This window comes from Colletotrichum aenigma (genome assembly GCF_013390185.1).
Source record: "Colletotrichum aenigma strain Cg56 chromosome Unknown KSG_Cg56_contig05, whole genome shotgun sequence".
In the NCBI taxonomy this organism is placed as follows: domain Eukaryota; kingdom Fungi; phylum Ascomycota; class Sordariomycetes; order Glomerellales; family Glomerellaceae; genus Colletotrichum; species Colletotrichum aenigma.
Window position 1 is genome coordinate 1,004,173 of NW_023500911.1, and position 19,257 is coordinate 1,023,429.

The 19,257-nt window shown below is 56.3% G+C and overlaps 4 protein-coding genes across 4 annotated transcripts; all 4 read right to left on the minus strand.

Annotated features, from left to right (window-relative positions):
- Positions 1-5,338: 5,338 nt before the first annotated feature.
- CGCA056_v007921 (uncharacterized protein) lies at positions 5,339-6,220 on the minus strand (the record flags this gene model as incomplete). Its single annotated transcript, XM_037323169.1, has 1 exon — positions 5,339-6,220. The coding sequence occupies one exon, from the start codon at positions 6,218-6,220 to the stop codon at positions 5,339-5,341; it is 882 nt and encodes a 293-aa protein (XP_037178265.1).
- Positions 6,221-8,813: 2,593 nt separating this feature from the next.
- CGCA056_v007922 (uncharacterized protein) lies at positions 8,814-10,148 on the minus strand (the record flags this gene model as incomplete). Its single annotated transcript, XM_037323170.1, has 1 exon — positions 8,814-10,148. One exon carries the CDS (start codon positions 10,146-10,148, stop codon positions 8,814-8,816), a length of 1,335 nt encoding a protein of 444 aa, XP_037178268.1.
- A 3,377-nt stretch (positions 10,149-13,525) lies between these two features.
- Positions 13,526-15,626, minus strand: PUT4-2 (Proline-specific permease; the record flags this gene model as incomplete). The annotated part of the gene is made up of 5 exons (XM_037323171.1): positions 13,526-13,642; positions 13,696-14,036; positions 14,105-14,526; positions 14,756-15,210; positions 15,282-15,626. The coding sequence occupies 5 exons, from the start codon at positions 15,624-15,626 to the stop codon at positions 13,526-13,528; spliced, it is 1,680 nt and encodes a 559-aa protein (XP_037178267.1).
- A 1,084-nt stretch (positions 15,627-16,710) lies between these two features.
- Positions 16,711-18,426, minus strand: stcB-6 (putative sterigmatocystin biosynthesis P450 monooxygenase STCB; the record flags this gene model as incomplete). The annotated part of the gene is made up of 4 exons (XM_037323172.1): positions 16,711-16,969; positions 17,033-17,646; positions 17,721-18,254; positions 18,331-18,426. 4 exons carry the CDS (start codon positions 18,424-18,426, stop codon positions 16,711-16,713), a joined length of 1,503 nt encoding a protein of 500 aa, XP_037178270.1.
- Between the last annotated feature and the right edge of the window lie 831 nt (positions 18,427-19,257).

Sequence of the window (19,257 nt, forward strand, 5' to 3'; positions counted from 1 at the left end):
CTGCTGCTAGCCCTATTTCTTACTGTTGCCACCACCACCACCACCACCACCATCAGCAGCCAGGCCTGCTTGTTCCTGCTGGTCTGCGACGTCAAATCTCGCATCGACATGACTTGGAGCTCCAAGAGATTGGCCGAGTCTAATGACTCTTGTTGATGAACTCTTGAGGCGAAAAGAAGCACTTCTGAAGCTTTTCCGCAGCCCATAACCCTGCACTGTCCCTCTTTCTGCCTGACACAAAATCATCGGGGGCAAGAAGAAGCCCAGGGTCCGCTGCCAAGCGCTGGTACGAGTCCGATATGGATGCGACGATACTCTCCTCCATCTCTCACACCTGGACCAAGCAGATCTGGGTGTGTTCAAAGTGAAGGGAAAAGGGACAGCAGCAGGCCCTTTTGCTTCATCGACACTGACTATTCCCAGCACGCCAGCCCACATTGGATGATGAAGGATAATCAAAAGCAGGCTGTTGCTGTATTCCTTGGCCACCAACCATAGCAGGGCTTGCCGCCTCTCCGCCTCTGCACCTCATGCATCCCACTCTCACTCGTCTATCCATACAACACCTGCGATTGCGATTTTTTCCGGCTACGCTTGCATGCGCTGCAGATCAAGCGGAATGCCCGCCCTTTGACCCCAGCCGTCGAGCCAATTATCCCAACCTATTATTGGCACGTTGATGCGTTGGCAGTGTGGCAGTTTCCTGGATGTTCGTACGGATACTCGCTTGGTTCCTTCGAATCCTCTCCCCCGCTATGAGCCTCTGTTATGCAGCCGATGGTAGCAACATCAGATGACCTGTGGGCATCTTTGTCTGATGACTACAACCCCCCCCCGGCTGTTCTCAAGTAGACTTCAGATAAGTGTCGCAGTACGAGACGAAGAGGATGTGGCTGGCAACGTCAGCATTCCCTAACGGTCGAGAGCCTAATCGTTGTAACCGCTGGCGAGTATTCACAAAGAGACAATCCGGACCAGAACATTCATAGGCGGCATTCTCCTCCAGTTCGGCATAGGCGTGTCTCTAATCCGCGCGGCGGGACCTCCTCGTCCACTCGGCAAGTCCACCATGTTGGTCGCTGAGCAAATTACCCCGCGGTCTGCTGGTTACAGCCAACGATGAAGATCATGCTCTCAGGCAGCGCAAAGCTCGTCAAGCCTCAATCGGCACTTGTGCCTGCAAATGGCCATAGGAGAACAGGACTGTGCACAAGATGCTACGATCAAACCTGACCGGCTCCCTCCGCCCGAAGTAGCCGGCAATAGAGTCAGGCAGTGGACTGGCACGATGACCCATGAAACAGTCCAAGCCTGTGCCAGGGCGATCCCCGCGAAGACCCCGAGATGTCTCCAACGAGCCTGGATCAGGGTGGTTCCTGCCAACTATTTCTCCGACTTGGACGGGAAGTGGCTCGTTTTGCTCAGGTACATGTTGACCAACAGGCGCCAACATGAGCCATGCCGAATTTGTATCTGGTATCGTCGTATTATTTTTCTGCGAAAGCCCCAACGGACGTTGGAATCAGGGCCGAGCGCACATGTCAAGTCGGCTGCTTTTGCTGCTTCCAGCCTCCGCGGGAACCTTGGATTCGACACTAGCGCCAAACGAGCATGCCAGCGTGAAAATCGAGGCAGAAGTCAAGAGACTTGTATTCACGATGTCAATGCGAATGGTATGATGTTGGTTCAACGGATTCCACTGCCTCCCATGTCAGTTGCGCGGATAGGATAACGTCCGAAGTCCTTTGATGTCCAAACTCTATCCCGGGCCGTGGCGTGCCCGTAAACAGAGACTTGTTCATGGAGCCGGCCCATCGTCGTCAGCCAGTCAGCCCCTCATGCACCATTCTCGTTCGAAACACATGAGAACGGACGACTGCGGGCAATCATATTCCGTAGGATTTAGCGAGAGAGCAGCCGCGAGGCTTCGGCAGCGTGAACTCATCGCATATTGCCCATACAAGGCGCAGAAGCTCCAGGACTCACGAGGTTTAAGTTGCCGTGCAGCTAATCAGCGCAGGATATCTCCCGGCGACTTCAGAATAGTATACCAAGGCGGTCCGGACAGGGCGAATTCAAAATGACGGTGAATCATCCTCGTCTAAAGGCGACGTCAGCGCCTACACACCCAAACTCAGGCTCGTCGGCGACAGCGACGCCCTCTTTCGGCTCCACAGGCGGCAGCTGCAGCGGCAGCATGCCATGCTGGTCACGTCAAGCGGACGGTTCCTTCGGCGATTCAGAGTCGTGCTCGATCTGGGAAGGCAGATGCCCACGCATGTGTGGTAGTGCTCAACCCGTGTCTGACGGACGGAAACTCATCAATCTGACGTCTTAATCTTTCCGTGTCAACTTTTAGCCTCGCGCATTACAACATGCAACACCAACCTACGTACGGACTGGCTTGCGAGCCAGAGGCGGCACCCAATCACGCATCTGTGCAATACAAAGATGCACTCAGGGCGAAGCCGCCTTTCTTGCTACTCAACTGCAATTTGCAACTTAGCAGTTTCTTCGGAGCCCTTTCAGACGAGGCACTCGCCCTCAGTCCACGATGCGGCCCGGGGGCTAGAAAGGACTACGCGTACATGTTCGAGGTATCCAGGAGCTACCCTGCGCGCTCTATGGTGTCGCCAATTTAAAGTGCCTGACAAGCCGCACGAGCACGATCTCACAGCAAGATGAGTTTGTGAAGTTCCTCATGATGGCGCAAGGACAACAGGCTGGCCTGAAGTTTTCGTTTAAAGACCGGGGAGACGTTGAATCGTCGCCCGTTTGCAAGGGACGGCCAGCTTTGAGCGTTGTATCACTTGCGAGCCGGCCGCCTACTCTAGAGCGCCTACACGCAGCAACTCGAGCACCCACATCTTCTGCAAGGTCGGCCGGCGTTGTCACGGATTTGGAGATGATTCTTCGGAGGTGATAAGAGCCTGCAATATAGCGGATCCCACAGTCGTTCCTTTTGTTCTCGATCCATCGACAAACTCCAGATGCAGGAGAGTCGGTGCCAGCGAATCAAGGCACCGAATACCCCATCCGCCCACGGCACCTGATCTCGTGATGCTGTCTCGGCGGTTAGGCGAGCAGTAAGGGTACCGAATCGTTTTCCGCCGCCATTGAGTGCTTCTGGCGACACCATAACAGCATCAATTTTGTGCGCGGTGTCTGCCAACATGGAAGAGCGACACACGAATACTGCATAGTACACGAGATGAGAGCTGTTCTAGAGTCTCTGCAGCGTTCGGCGACGTCGGCGGCGGAAAACGATTCTCGACCTCGTGTGATTTAGAGTTTCGCATTCCGGGGGTTTTTGTCAGTCCCCGTTTTCCATGGGCTTTACTCAATATTACCTTTCGTTGTAGGCAAAAGAAACTCCGCCAGCTCCCGCCCACACCACCTAACCGTCACTCCTCCAGGTCAACTAGTCGGTCGGCAACGGCAGCTTACAGGGAACATCGATCGCTAGCTGCAGTTCATGGCTTGGTCTGATACCACCACCGCCTTAACTACCCGCGCGTAAGCAGTGCACTGGTTCCCCAAAGGAGAGAACGTGCTGTTTGTCAATTTGGAGTAGGAGGCCGGGATTTGCATACATTGCTTTTCGACAGGTTGGCCTTTAATTTGGCCTCGACTACCGTCAGGCTCGCAATCTATGTTTCGTGGGACAGCGTGATCGACTGTCCTACGCGTCTCGGACCCGCCATGGCAGGAGAACCGGCCAAACCCACCAGACGCCGTTTCTCATCCTCTTCTTTTTTTTTTTTTTTTTTTTTTTTTTTTTTTTTTTTTTTTTTCTCTCTCCCCTGGCCATCACGCTACGCGCAAAACGACGGCCGGTGCCAAGGGCTCGCGGAAGCAGCGCTCCCAGATCCGGGGTGGAGAGATGGCTCCTTTGCGGCTTAGGGCTTGCATGGCTGCCATGTGGAATAACTGACTAGCTATGGAGACCGGCTCCGGCCTTTTACGAAGTATTTCCTGAACAAAGGCCGACAAGAGAAGGGGGGCTGGTTATCGCCTGGGAGCGGTTTCTGTCACTATGGCAGCACCGACTTCAGCGCTGGGGGTCTTTTGAGTCTCTGCTGGTCGGTCCCTTCACCTCATCCGGGAGGAGGAGCCCGCACGTTGAGTTGCAGTGAACCGCCCGAATGATGAGATGTGAGGAAATTCGTTATTTCCCCCAGCGGCGCCGTTTTCAGGCCGTCAGGGATAAGCCGACTTGCGAAACGGAGGGGCCTGGCTGTACTGATCGGAAATGCCATGTGGCTCGTGCCGGGGCTACCCATGAGAGACCTTCGAGACGATTCTCTGTCGATATTATTTCCAAAGTGCCTCTCCACTGGACGCCCAGATCAGTGGGCGTATTCCTCATCAGACCGGCGAGCAAATCGACAGGAGGTTGGAGCTCGAAAAGGAGGCCCTCGGTACGGACGGCAAATAGCAAAGACCGCCGTCATGCCGAACGGGGGCTTACGCAGCATGTAGATGGTACACGTAGAGTGTCGGTCACGGGTATGGCGGGCGTGTCAGGAACCTGTCGAGAACCAACAGCACCAACACGAACAATCATCCTGCGCGTTGCAGGTCTCCGCGCGGGCTCAGCAAGGCCAGCAAATGCGCACATGCCTAAGGACATCTCTTACAGTCTGACTTCCATCCCGCGCGCAGTGCCGCAGATCCATCGGACGCAATCATGTCCCAAAGGGGGAGACTGCCGGGCCTGCTCGCCAGCCTGCCTCTGTTACCCGCTTACCTATGCCAGGCCCGGGGTCAAATTGACGAGAATCCTTGCACCAACAGACCTCGGGCGATGTGGGCAATATGGACGATGTATCCCTTTTCGATCGACCGGTGAGGGGGCGTAAGCACGGCACGGCTCGGCCAGCTTTTTGGTTCACACACTTGTCAGCCGCCAGGCTTCGGTCTCTGTTTTCAGTTTCCTTTTCTTGCACAGACGCCCGGGAGGTGCCTTCCAGTGGAAACCCGCGCCGCGCCAACCTCCCCGTGATGCGTGCCGTCTGTATGTCTGTGTCGGGAGAGCCCCAATTGTACGATGATGGACTGAGAACATGTGAGACGAGCACAGTATGATGAAAGCTATCTTAGACTCTGCGACATTTTTTGCTGCTCGCCGTAAGACTGTGGCAGCCTACCCGCCGCATCTCGTTGGTGTGCATGCGCATGTGTGTTTGTGTTGGTAGATCCCCAAGCCAAGCAAAAATCCCCTCCTCTCTCCCCTCCCCCCGGCTGCACACACACCGCGGCCCTCAACGAACTGCCCCCTTCCTCACGCGTAGACAATCACCCCCGACCCCCGGCCACCGCCTCTTCCATCCTTCCTTCACGGCCACGTCTCAATCTTTTCCCACCCGTTGGTCCTCTCCGCACCCTCCTGCGCCTCCTCCGGCTCGTCCGCGCCGACAAGCCGGTACAGCCAGCGGCGCGGGTCCGCCGAGTCGCTCAGGTCCGCGCGGTCGACCTCGGTGGGCACGATGACGACGACGCGGAAGTTGTCGCGGGCGATGGGGTCCTGCAGGTCCTCGACCTTCTGGCCGAGCTTGTGGTCCGCGTCGGGCGGCTTCGCGGTGCGCGGAGTGCCGGGTTCCGGGTTGCGGAAGGTGCCGCGCATCATGGGGGAGAGGTTGCCGAAGTGCGCGGTGACCTCGCGGGCGAAACTCCATTCTTCGTCGTCAGAGGTAGAGGAGGAAGCGATGTTGGAGCGGACCTCGGAGGGGAAGAGGGTGTCGTCGGAGGTCTGCCGGCGCTGGACCTCGGAGGAAGATAGGCGGCGCATGCGGGCGAGGAGCTTCTCGCGCACGGAGGCGGCCGGGGAGGAGGGGGAGGAGATGTCCGGGCCGAGGATGTAGGCGTCGCCGCGGATGCGCCACTGGACGCGGGCGGGGGTCCAGAAGACGGCCTCGACGGGGGCGCCGCCGCCGGAGGATGCGGGGTCGGAGCCGGAGCCGGAGGAGGGGTCGCTGTTGAAGAAGTCCGGGACCTTGGCCATGCGCGCGTCGGTTGTGAGGGTGAGCAGGTCGCTCTCGTAGAGGGGCGGGTTGAGCGGGGCCGGGTTCTTGGGGTTGACGGGGAGGGAGGCCCAGAGGCCTCTGTAGATGACGGTGCGGGTGCGCGGGGAGAGGGAGGATGAGGATGAGGAGGTGGATGTGGATGTGGGAGTTGGGCCGGCGTGGAGGGTTGCGAGGTAGAATTCTGGGGAGGACATTTCGGTGACGTTTTTGAGGAAGGCGGCGCGCCAGGGCGCTGGGCCGGTGCTGGAGGAGGGTGAGGAGGACATGGTGCGGGATGTGAGGTGGTGGGATAGTTGTGCGATGCGGCGGGTTGGAGGCATGCGTGGTGTCTGGTCAATTGACGGTGATGGCGATGTGTAAGGATGAAGATGAAGGTAGGTTGTGGAAGCGGAAGAGTTTTTGGTTTTGCGTGACATTTTTGTTTTGTTTTGTTTTAGGCGGCGTATCGTCTATGATTCATCATCGGACCCGGTTTAGGGCGTCATGATGCCCGCCTCGACGGTGAGTGAGGCGGTTTGCTTGGTGCGTATTTGTGATTTGCATCGTACTTTGAGAAGCCCGTCGGATTTGATTTCTTTTTTCCCGGTGGTTGGAAATGTAGAGGGCCAATGCGAAGGTGAGTTAAGTGAAGGTCGCAGTGACGGAGACTAGTGCGATGACGTCGGTGAAGCTTGAAATGAGCCCGTCATTCTCGCCATTTCTGGCCCACGCAGGATAGCGACTCGTCAATATCTATAGTAGGATCATTTCTTTACCTGGATGTATTTCTTCGCGAGGATGTCACTACACTTTTGCAATACTTGACTTCGTCCAACCTGTGAACTTGGGCAAACTTGCTCGTCGTCTCTTGCTTGGGCGGTATGAGAAGCAAATTCCAACATGACATCAAGACAGTCACAAAGAACTTGGCCACATATCATTTGTGATTTGAAAAAAATCTCTCTGCTTTTTCGTGTGTATTTCTTGGCTGTTTATGATGAGAAACTGGGAGGCGGAATAGGGAGTCGGTCTCATCAGTCAGACACGACTGGGCTTGATGCTTCTCACAAATGGGCGACAGGGAGAGAGCCATGGCACTTCACACTGAAGGGCGTCTTTCTTCACTTTCAAGATTTCTCATCATTGCTTTGATGTTGAAACTAATAGGCTCTTCAACGGAAGCGATGATGGGCCGCAAAGCCGTTGGCGACCGATGTCATGTCGATTTAGTGCTCATAGCCTCTCGAGCTAGTTAGCCACGCTATGAAAAGATTTGTTGACAGGTGCGCGAACACACACACTTTGGCCGCCGCTAGGTTAACTCACCCTGAATATAATGATTGCATCTTCTGTATGTTTGCTTCTGCTATCTTCGTGTCAACCGTCGTGTTCTCTGCAGGCGTGTTCTCGGCTATCGTCTTCACTGTTGTTGTCTCCTCTGCCAACATCGTCTCTGCTATCTTAGTCTCTACTGGCAAACTTATATTGAGTCTTGGAGACGATTGTGACTGCAAGAAATTGAAGGCCAGCCGTTTTTCACTTCGCCACTTGTACGCAATGACGAATGAAAGCCCAAGTTGGGCCACACCCAACTCAAAAGCAGCCTTACAACGCACTCTAGGAGTTCATGCATGTGGAAATGAAACCGAACAACCCCGCGCTTGATTTTGAATAGGCATCGTGATCCGGTCAATTGTCTCGACAAAAGATCTCCAAGTCAAGGCGGCCAAATCGGAGGCAGCCAAACCGAAAGACTCCAGTCCACCGGGTGGGCTACTAAATCAAACATCCTAGGTCTGCGAAGCTCCCACACCGACCATTCTTGGTTCCTGTCTGGCGGCCCCTGATGTTCATCAGAGAGAGTTCGTCTGATTGGGTGAGCTCTCGAAGTTCTCGATAATAGAGCTCTTACCGGTCATTATTGCTTCAAGTTCCTGAGGTTTGAGGTAGAGCGAGGCTACGTTTTGCCAGAGCATCGGATACAAACCCCGAGCGAGGGACTCAAGCATATTCCTGACTGTTAGTCTGAGTTGCAAAGATAATTCGTACGGCTTATATCGTTCGCCCTAGCGAGGATCAGACGTTGCAGCTTGTTATCGATTTGACCATTCGACCAGAAGCCCTGCCCACAGCGGCTGCCATCTACTTCCTCGACGGTCCCAGGAGGAAAGCGACTCAGGCCAGATCAAGGTGATCGTCTATCAATATCAAGCAGCAAGCCGTGATAAGTCCACGTCGCAGATGATGCGGGGTTTTGGCAACGACGATTGCAGCGGGGAAGCTACCGTCGACGCTGATGTCAAATCATACTTAAAAGGCGAGCCCAACATACCGACACTCTGAACATCGGCTACTTCACTTAGCTCGTTTACACTCTACGGTTCTGCTGTTTCAATGCTCGCTGCTGGCGGGAATTAAAGAATGGTCCCTGGGCCAGCTTTCATTTGACGATAGTTGAAGATGTAGATTCGACATTGCCATCTTCCTTCAAGCTTATTTGGACACCTCATACATCTAGCAAAAGAGTCCAAAACACTTCACGCAGTGGGAAGACCAACGATGTCAAAGAGTGCGTGTCATCATTGCTCGTGCTTATGTGAATGATCTACAGACTGTCATACGCTAAAACGTTGCCCAAAATGCAGTACCGACCCCCAGGCCTCCCCTGAGGCATACCGTAGTTGGGCACCTGCCCCCTTACTAATCAGACAGTAGGTAACGACTGAACGCGCCTTCGCTTTCAATATCAAACACCAATATCAACACCCAGACCAGCCGAATGACTCTTGCAATCCCAAGGCATCACCGTCAGTCAACCAGGAACCGACGCAAATCCTCCTCTCCAAACTCCCATTCCCCTGTTTGCGGGTTCCTTTCCATGGCTCGCGCGATCAACCTACCATGCTCGTCTATACATCCCGACCGATGCTGGAGCCGCCACCACTGCTCTTCGCTGGAGCCTTCCTGGGCGTTGGAAACCTCAAGCATGCGATTGCGGAATGTCATGGCATAGAATATCCGGCTGTCCCACAGACCGTCCCGCCTGGGATTCTCATGGAGGAGGCGTATTGCCTCTGACCGCACCTCGGGATCTCGACAGCGCGTACCGGCCATGAAGATGGGCCACGTCGGGCCGGTGTCCATCGTAAACATTTCGCCGTCGCCCCACGATCGCTTCTGGTACTCGAAAAGCTGATGCCCTAGTTCGACCACTTCTTGGTACTTGGGCGTCAGCTTGGCGATGCTTTCGTAGCTACAGCTGAGTGGTGCGTGGACGCAGCCATACATCGTCAGGTAGTGAGCCCGAAGGTGAGCTGCCTGAGCATACGATTTTTCGTCTTCGGATTTTGACTTTTGTGCAGCTTTCCAGTGTGGCTCGAAGCCTTGGTGCCATCGTTCGAGGACATCTTTGAAATCCTGCCACTGCTCGGGAGTCGCCGTCTTGATGCCTGCTCTCGCCTGTTCGATCTTGTCCATGTGTCTTTGGATACGTTCGTTGCACTCTGAGAGTACGTCGTCGTCCAAGCCCAGATGGGTCACGCGAAAGACGATGCTGGACGAATGCGTTACGTAGTGTTGTACCACGTCCCACCAGCGTCGAGCTTGTTGGAGACTCATGAAGCTTGATGGCATGTTGTGGACGACACACTTTGCGGCGGATCCTCCTCGGCAACACCACAGCTGCTCGGGCGAAGGATCGCCATCAGCATCGCTCGGCTTACCGGCAATCTGCTGATTACGCCGCCGGAGAACGCCGCAAGACCAAGATTGCTGGATCAGCCGCTGGAAAACGTGGAGGATATCTCTTTCGACGAAATCGGCACCGATGATGTTCTGCGTTTGGTCATGGTCGTGATAGTCGCGAATATGTAGAAGTTCGTCCATCATGCGTTGGCCGTTGTTGATGTGGGCGAAGGCTGCCTTTCGATCGCCATGCAATACCTCAAAGCAGACGAACAGCAGGCAGCAGACGATTGCCCCACGAAGGCTACCGGTGTCCAATTTCGACCCTCGGACTTCGTGGATGGCCCTGCCATAATATGAAAGGGCGAGATGATAATGAGGGCCATTTGCAGCCATGAGTGCTGGGCTTGTCGGTTTGAGGCTGTGCCGGAGCGCCTTGGAGATGCCGCCAATGGCCATGATGGCGTACCTGACAGACGCATGCTCACGGCTTAACTGAGGAATTGTTTCATTCCAAAGTTCTTCGTCAAAGAAGCCGCCGCCCAATTGAGCCCGATATCCCAGCCAGTGGTCAAAGTATTGTCGTTCGGTTTCGTCTTTGAAATAATTCACGGTCGGCTCGACCAACAAACTGACATTGTCTGGTTGGTGGCAAGATCCGACATCCTCCGCTACGCGTTTTTTCCTGGCCAGGGCCTGCCTAGTCGCCAATCTGACGCCTTTCTCGGTATCTGGAGTCGGTGTTGAGGTCGCTGATCCGCTCGGAGGGGGCTCGTAGCCTTCGCAGAAGCCTTGCCATTTGACACATCGCTCGCAAGCGGGCTTTACTTCGTCACACTTCACATGTCTTCGCCTGGCAAAAATGAGGAACTGGTCGCTGTGGCACAATAAGGTTTGACTCACTTGCCTAATAATCGATTAGTTGACGCTCATCATGTGGCACAGGACGCAGGAACGCCTTACAAGTGATACACCCAGTCTTCACTTTGTTCGTACTGGCTCGAGTAGCCCTAGGCCGCCTCTGGAGAGCGAATGTGAGGATTTGTGGCCCATTTTTCGCACTCCTGCTTCACTTAGCCGTCCGATCGCCACCAATTACATTGCTTGCCGCTCTGCATGCGTGCAAGGTGTGGGTGCTTACTTGGGGGCTGTTGTGTGTTGCACTGGCTCGGACCAGACCACCTCAGGCGCTCGCGACATGAAGAAGTTGATCTGGCTCCCGCCGCAATTGTTCACAACAGATGGCATTTCAAACGTAACAAAAAGCGGAGTAGATACTTTAGGAGATTTTTGAATCGACCAGGAATTCTCTCTCAGGAGCGAAGAGTCGCTTTATAAGAAGAACGGCCGTACAGTGAAGAAGATTCCAAAGGCAGTTGGGGGCCAAATTTGGCCCCCATCGATCCTATGAAGCTCATGGCAGTACCCCTTCGTCACTCTTTCGATCGGCGTCTACCACACGGAGGAAGTGCCCAAAAGAGGCATGGGTCCGTTAGGCCTCCTGAAAGAACATCACCTCGATTGGCTCCCTGAACGCGTTACTTCTCACCCCAGGGACCAAGGGGGCCGCAGCCAGGAGGTTGGCACACGGAACTGAGCCCGGGTCCAGTTGAGGCCACAGCGTCCAGCCTTACCAGTCTGCCCTCGTCTCTGTGGTTGGGGTCCAAAACTGACTGTTACTATTAAGAAGGCCTCCCGGCAGCTTTGTTTTCATTACAGCGTCCATAGGAAAACCATCCATGCGTACGTCAGCAATCAGTATCGTATCTACGCAACAGCGGCAGTGACAGCATCAACACTAGGTCTCATCAACCACGGCCACGAACGCGACGGTTGCAGTCTCAACGTCTTTGAGTTCACGGCGGACCATTTTCCAATCTCAGCACCAGGCATGGCTACCACGTTCCAGGAGAAGACGCAGCAGTTCCACTTCGGAGGAACGCCAGAACAAAAGATCTTCCTCTGGCTCGGCTGAGGGATCCCGATGGCAGGGTGCCCTCATCAGGACTGGCAACAGCCAGACATTGGTCCATGTCCATCAACCCGCCTCGGACCCTGCCTCGGACTTTTGACGCCATAACGGAATCCTGGGATGGTTTATCTTGTCGCCTAGAGCTTCTTTGCTGGCAGTGCTCTGTTCCTTGCTGCACCGCTAAAGAAGCATGGGTGAAAATGGACAAACGTCAGTGGAGATGTTCCTCTGAACCTTTCAGGTATCTTTGAGTTCCTTAGCGAAGCGGGATATGGCTCACATCGATAGGTCGATAATACGACGAGACTGTTGCGTCTGGACACGGCCTCAACAAACTGACTGTCAGTTCCAAGCCACCTTATTTCAGGTACACCACACGGGCTCAGAGAAGCATCCAACGGTTCCCAAAGTCTTTTGCGACGACAGGTGGCAGTTTTTTGCTTCGATCCTTCCCAAACGATTGTTGAGCGCAACCTCACAAGAGAGGCAAAGTATTACAGCACCAGCTTCATGCCCTGAAGATGATCTCACAGTATCTCTTTGGTCCCCATATCGAAGCAAGAAGCGCACCATCGCGAAAACCTCGCTTAACCGAGGAACGATTCCGCGAAATATGACAACCAAGACCCAGCTTCACCTGATGCCCCGCGTTTGAGTCTCAACCGGCTTGGCTTCAGCCTGGCCCAAATGCAGTTTAAACTCCTTCAGGGCCGTACCGCTTCAGCACCAATGGCATGCCAGACGTCGCCAACCAACGGCGTTTTAGCCCGACAGGCGAATCAGGGTCTCGCAACCGTTTACCTGGGCCGCTGTACGGACCGGCCGAGATCTTTGCAGCACTCGCTAAACCTCATTGAGCAGATTAGACCCTGGACCACGCTGTGCTTACGCCAAGCATCCACGCAACGAACCGAGTGGCATCGCGCTTCTGCATTTCACACATTGCCTACCTGTCGTCTCGTTGTCTGCCAGCGCAGAGAGTCCCTATAGGGGAAAAAGGCCACTCAATGCTCGTTCACTGCCCTCTGGTTGTTCTTGGATGCCTACTCCACCGCTCTTCCATCGAGTCAGTCGCTGTCACTGTTCCTTCACACACGTCTACCGCCATTAATCATATTGACGAAGGGACTTTGGGCCGCTAGTTCGAGACTTTTGTTGGCCCGCAACTTTTTTATTCTTCTGCCTAATCCGATGGCTCTCGCTTGAATGGCAGACTACCCTTCAATATCGCGGAGATCCCGGCATTAGCTGCTGACGCAGGATTTACGGAACCAGGCTGGTGGCCTGATGGTTTGCCGCGGACATAGTACCCGAGGAGACTAGAATGCAGCAAGGGGACTTTCACTCCTTCTGTCAAGCTCGCGGACGTTATCCACCCGCGAAGGAGATCAACGGGGATGGAACAGGGGATCGCAGCCGGGAAGCGAAGCCTCCCGCTATGGAGACTTTCAAAGTGCGAGCCTGGAGTAGTGGGCCGCTCGCCAATGGATATCTTCGCCTGGATGCAGGCGAGCTCACGAGTTGAGAGTACGACCCAGACCGTGTTCGATTTCTCAAGCGTTTCTTGTGTGACGTATTTCGTCAATGCCACAGGGCTGGACTTGCATGGCTGCCTCTCGATTAGACTTGACACCGCACATGAAGCCATGTCGGTGGCCCGGATCACGAGATTGGACACCGTCTATCTCCGCGGACAACCCAAGAATATGTCGTCATTCATTGCGCTTGGCTCAAGGTAGCAGTTTCGCTTCTGCAGAAGGATTCAAAGTTGTCTTCTTTCGATTATTATGATATTACACATTCATCACGGCGTGTTGAACGCCTTTGGGGGAGTAGTCTTCTATCTAGCCCCGGCGCACCAAGGTCATGAGAACCACTGGCTGACGCGCTCGCGGAAGTTTTCTGGCTTCGGCTTTTCAGGGACGTACTCTGACTCGTGAAGACGGCCTGACCACAGGTCGATCTCGTGGGCGCGAACAAACTGTTCATGTTAGCAACTTGACCATCTATGTCTTGATAAGGAAGCAGACAAACCTTGGTGCGGTGGTAAAGCTTCCAGCCGATGATGGGCACAATGAAGATGGGGATTCCAATGTAGGACGAGATAAAGTCCGCAGTGGACCAGTTGCCCTTGAGGAAGACGGAGAAACCGGCGACGAAGGTGATGACGGTGGAACCGACGAAGCCGAACCAGGCGGCGTAGGGCTGGAAGGGCGCCTTCCACGGCAGGGTGTCGCGGCTGACGCCCTGGACCTTCATGGCACGGTGGAAGCGGATGTAGCAGAAGCAGAGGGTCGCCCAGGCGATGAGGCCGGCGATGGTGCTCAGACTGAGGAGCCAGTTGAAGGCGTCAGCGGCACCTCCCGATCCAAGACCTGCGGGGCTCGGTTAGTTTCTGTGTTGAGACGAAAGTCAGGGGGTTTGCCCCCCATTATCAACTTACTCAGATAAGCCAAAGGACCAAACAGCCAGGCGGTGATGACGGCCACGTAGGGAACACCCTGCTTGTTCGTGACACCAAAGATTTGAGGGAGTTGTCTGTCTGTGGTCATGGCGACGATCATGCGGGAGCCGACCCAGCAGTAGGAGTTGCCGGCGGACCAGGCGGAGACGAGGATGCAGGCGTTGACGATGGAGGGCAGGATGTTGATGCCGGCCTGGCGGATGGCGATGACCCACGGCGAGCTGTTGGCGTTGCCGGAGCCGGAGACGAGGCCGGGCTCGCGGGGGTCGACGATGAGGCCGATGAGCAGGGCGCCGAAGATGTAGAAGAAGCCGATGCGCATGGTGACGCGGCGCGCGGCGTTAGGGATCGCCTTGTGGGGGTTAACGGATTCGGCAGCTGTAACCACCACGGTCTCAATTCTACGACTTTTTGTCAGCACTCATTTCTTTCATTCCTGATGGCGAAAAGTGAAGCAAAAGTGTCGTGTTGGTCATTTCGATCGTGAAGCATCATCCATGGTGTTTTGCAAGAACACAGCGGCCAGCTGTCAGCCATTCACCAACAGCTTGCGCACGAACTGGAGCCGGCCGGGCCGCACCGTGCTTCTTGTCTCTCGGCGAAAGGAAATTCAACACTGCTTCAACTTACCCAATGAACGAGAACGATGCGTTGATGAACGCCGCGACGAAGCCGAGGAAGTGGCCGGTCGAGCCGCTGATGCCGTTGTAGTCGACCCAGGCGCCGGGGTTGTGCCAGTAGCGGAAGCCGATGGCCTCGTGGTTGGGCCCGCCGCCGGCGGTGATGATGATGGAGGTGAAGACGAGGCCGATGAAGCAGAGGACCTTGATGGTGCCGCCGGCGACCTCTGTCTCGCCGTACCAGCGGACGCTGAGCAGGTTGCAGGCGAGGATGAGGACGAGGGAGACGGTGATGACGACGGCCGGGGTGATGTCGGTCCAGTAGCCGACGAGGATGGCGGCGGCGGAGGCCTCGGAGGCGATGGCGATGGTGTAGCAGTAGCCGTAGGAGATGGCGAGGGAGAAGCCGACGGAGGGGTCGATGAAGCGGGTGGCCCAGTGGGGGAAGGAGCCGGCGGTTGGGATCTAAGTGGTCATGGTTAGGGAAGATCAAGTGAAGAACACCGGGGGAAGCTCTGTTGTGAATGACAACATACCAATGTCGCCAACTCTCCGATGCTCTGCATCACACACCACAGAACCGCGCCGACGACGATGTAGGCGAGCAGCAGGCCGGCGGGGCCGGCGTTGGCGTATGCGGAGCCGGTGCCAATAAACAGGCCGGTGCCAATGCCGGAGCAGAAGCCGATCATGGTGACCTGGTAGTCGCGCAGGCGGCGCTGGGTGCGGCCGTGGCCGCCGACGTTGAGCTGGGGCTCGAGGATGGCGGCCTTGTCGTCATGGTGGTCGTCGGCGCCGGACTTTTCGACGTCGCGGACGGCGTTGTCTTCGGCGGCGGGCCCGATGGACTGGGCGCGCCTGTCGGACTCGTACGCGGTCATGGCTGGAGGACGAGAAGGGTCACTTCTTCAAACCGGTCAAAGTCTCCAGGGTTGAATGCGACGTGCGAGGGAACGGCAAGACGAGATAGCCAAGGGGCTAGGATCGGAATCTGATCAAATACTACATTTGGGCCATGAAAATTTCAGGTTCCCCCATGGCGAAACCGGAGGCTACGCGATGGCATCATCGTCCTGGTCGCGGGGCGTCCCTGGCACCGGTGGGGTCGCGGGGGGCGAGACGTGACTTTGAGTACGCTTGAAGGTTTGAGGTCTCGAGATGGCCCCTTTTCTCACCGAAGCTGGCCGCGCTGCGCTCTCGGTCTGCGTTCGGTCTGGCAGCCCTACGTGGTCTTGGCGGAGTTTGAGAGCCATCTGGCAGCCCAATACGGCTTCAACAGCTCCATTCACAAACGCATCGTATGCGCTGGCAGAACATCTGGGATTGCTCTCCCACTTCTCCGGTCTCGCAGCCAGCTGAGATTGATGGACCGGTCTGAATTGCTGGTACGTAAAAATTCTTTCCAAGTGGCCGCGGCGGTGGGTCCGGGGATGGGCACTAAGGCAGACGAATTGGATGTTAGTGTCCTTTTGACTGTGACCGCGGTGCTTTGTAGGGCGCGGTCCAGAGGCTCCAAAAGCCGTTCGCGCCCGTGGTTCATACCCCCACCTCTGGGATCAGCGGAGGCGATGCATGAGTCGTTCATCTGAAGATCTTTTGAGAATTCCGTGAGCTCATCACGCTACTTTTTTTAATTTTTAATACTACCGAGTAAAGCTATGGTGGGTCTGCGGTTCATTGCCCCCCACGTGCGTTTACCAAGGACCTGGCCACGATGGCAAGACGTGCGAGTGAGGAGTCATCTCATCACTCAGTAACACTCAACTAGCCGCGGGACATCGGTTTCTTCGGGATCGTGATTTGCGTCACTTCTATCGCCGTTTGTGGAGAGTCTATGGATCTTTTTAGACAGCAGCTGCAAAGGCCGATGTCACTGACTCCTTGCACGCATCTCGGCCCGCCCTTTGCCCCATGCACGGCCCCGAAGACTCCGGATCCGGATCCGGGCTCGGTCGTCATCGACTTTCACGGCATCGTCACCTCACACTTGTGCCCGCGCGGGTTGATCATGAAAAAGTTCTCCATCTCCATGGTCTCGTCGTTGGTGCCCGGCGCGAGTCTCAGCCCCTTGCACCTCCTGAAGAGGACCGTCGTGGCCAGGCGCATCTCCATCCTCGCCAGCTCAATGCCTAAGCAAATCCGGGACCCCGCTCCGAAAGGTGAGAAGAGGAGCTTCTGCTGCGGTGTGAGCTTGCTGTGATCCAAGAACCTCGTCTCATCGAAGCTGTGTTGTGCACCATCGTTAGCACGCACCCAAACCGATTGGTAGGGGACTCGTGATACTCACCGGTACGGATCAGGCCAGACCTCCGGGTCCCGATGCAGCGTGTACGCCTGCGTCTCGACCGTGAAGTCATTGGGAATGTAATACCCCCCGATTGTGATCCCCTTGGGCGGCACCACTCTCTGCAGCTGCCCGGGCGCCGCCCCGTACAGCCTCAGCGTCTCGTCGATGACCGCGTTCAGCAGCGGCAGCTTCTCGAGCACCGCGTCGTCGAACCCGGCGCCCACGGCGTCCACCTCCTCCTCGAGCCGCGCGCGCAGCTCCGGGCGCTTGAGGACGGCCCACACGAGGTACGTGAGCGTGACCGAGGTGGTGTCGGAGCCGCCGATGATCATGCTCTTGGCCTCGGACTCGACGACCTCCTCCGTCAGCCACTGCTTCTCGCCGGCCTCGCTCGCCTCGATCATGCGCCCGAAGAGGTTCGGCCGGTCGCCGCTGTGCTTGCGGACGTTGGCGACCGCCTTTTTGCCGGAGACCTTGAGCACGTGCTGCGCGTCCGGCGGGCCCTGCCGGGACTTGAAGGGGACGAGGCGTTGGAGGAAGTGCAGGAGAGGCAGCTCGTAACGCATCGTGTTTTGGATGGAGATTAGCTCGAGGGCTTTCACGTAGTCATTTTTCTTGAGGGTTGATGTTAGCAGCTGGGCAAGCACCACCGGAGAAGCTGAGAAAGGGGGAACGAGACAGTGCTTACCTCCCCGATTTCCAACATGTTGAACGACTCCCCAAACGCCAGGTGCGCAATCGTGTCCGTCGTCATCATGGTCCACCACTTCAACACGTCCGAACGCCCGCCGCCCGCCGCCTCCGTCTGTATCCTGTCCACCGCACGCTCGACCTTTTCCCGCACGACGACTTCCCAGTCCGCGCGGAGGGACTGCTTCGTGAAGACGCGGGCGAGCAGGCGGCGGCGCTGGGCGTGCTGGCGCGGGTCGGACATGGCGAAGATGCTGGACTCGCCGCCGTCGGGGCGGGTGGACTCCTCGTACCAGGCGGACTTGAGGAAGCCGCTTCCGATGCGGTGGATGGCGGCGAAGCCCTCGGGGGAGGCGACGGCGACCTCGGACGGGGAGATGCGCACGATGGGGCCGTAGCGGGCGTGCAGGGCGTGAATGTGGTACATGCGGCGGCCGGTGAGGATGTGGTATTTGAGCGGGTAGTGCGTGACGAGGGTGTAGCGCGGGCCGGGGATGTGGCGGATTGGCGAGTGGAAGAAGGTGTAGATTAGCTTTTAGACGACATCGTTAGAAGGATTCCTGGTGCCGAAGCTTTTTGGATAGGGGTTTGGAAGAGGGAGGACTTACGTAGACTGTCGTCAGGGCGATGTGGATCAAGGCGAGGACGGCGAAGAAGGCGAGGAGGGTCGTGAGGAAGCTTGCCACGGGGTTGGTGAAGTACATCTTGGGAGTTGTCGTCGATGCTCGACGGAGCTTTTTGGCGTTCGCGGCTGGGTGGGTAGGGAGCAGACGGACTGCTGGATACGTCGAAAGGGGAGGTCTAATGTGATGCTGTGAGAAATACTCTGCGATGGAAATTCAAGGAAACACCCGCTCTGCCTCGCTCTGCGATGGTTCACCACGGCCAAGCTCGCCGGCTGAAGTGGGACGCGAGCTTTTGATAAACTGCTGGTTTGCCGGACTGTCGATATCCCGGGCGGCAGTGCGGGAGGGCGGCTCACGGCGAACGTGCCTTTGTTCCGTCTGATCGATTTGGGTTTTGATATCACACCTGGACAAGACGCCGGCCGTCAGGGATGTTGGAAAGGCTAATGACGAGAAAGATACTGCTTCGTATAAATGTTTCCTCGTGCTGTGAGACCGGGGTAGATGTTTCGTTGATTGCCAGACACCCAGCTGGACAGGGGGGAAGGAGCCGGGAAGAAGAGGCAGACAAGGGAGACACCGGGTTTTGCATACGCCTTTCCAAGATGAATGGGGACGAATGAAACGATGTCGTGCGAAACTCAATGGCTACACCCGCATTACCAAACAGCAAAGCACGTTTACTTGATTGGATGATGCCCCCGCATGCATTGGAAGCGTGGGGTGCTTGGAAGATGGGACGAAAAAGGTTGCGAGAGCTCTGCCTCTCTTTCTTTGGCTTGTGAAGAGGACTTGGTTGGGTGAGGCGGCAACAAGGGAGCTCTGGCCACCTTGGGGTGAGGCGGGCATCATGCCGGACGGATGTTTGCGGGGGGGGGGGGGGGGTGGTGCTTCCGGAACGCGGATGTT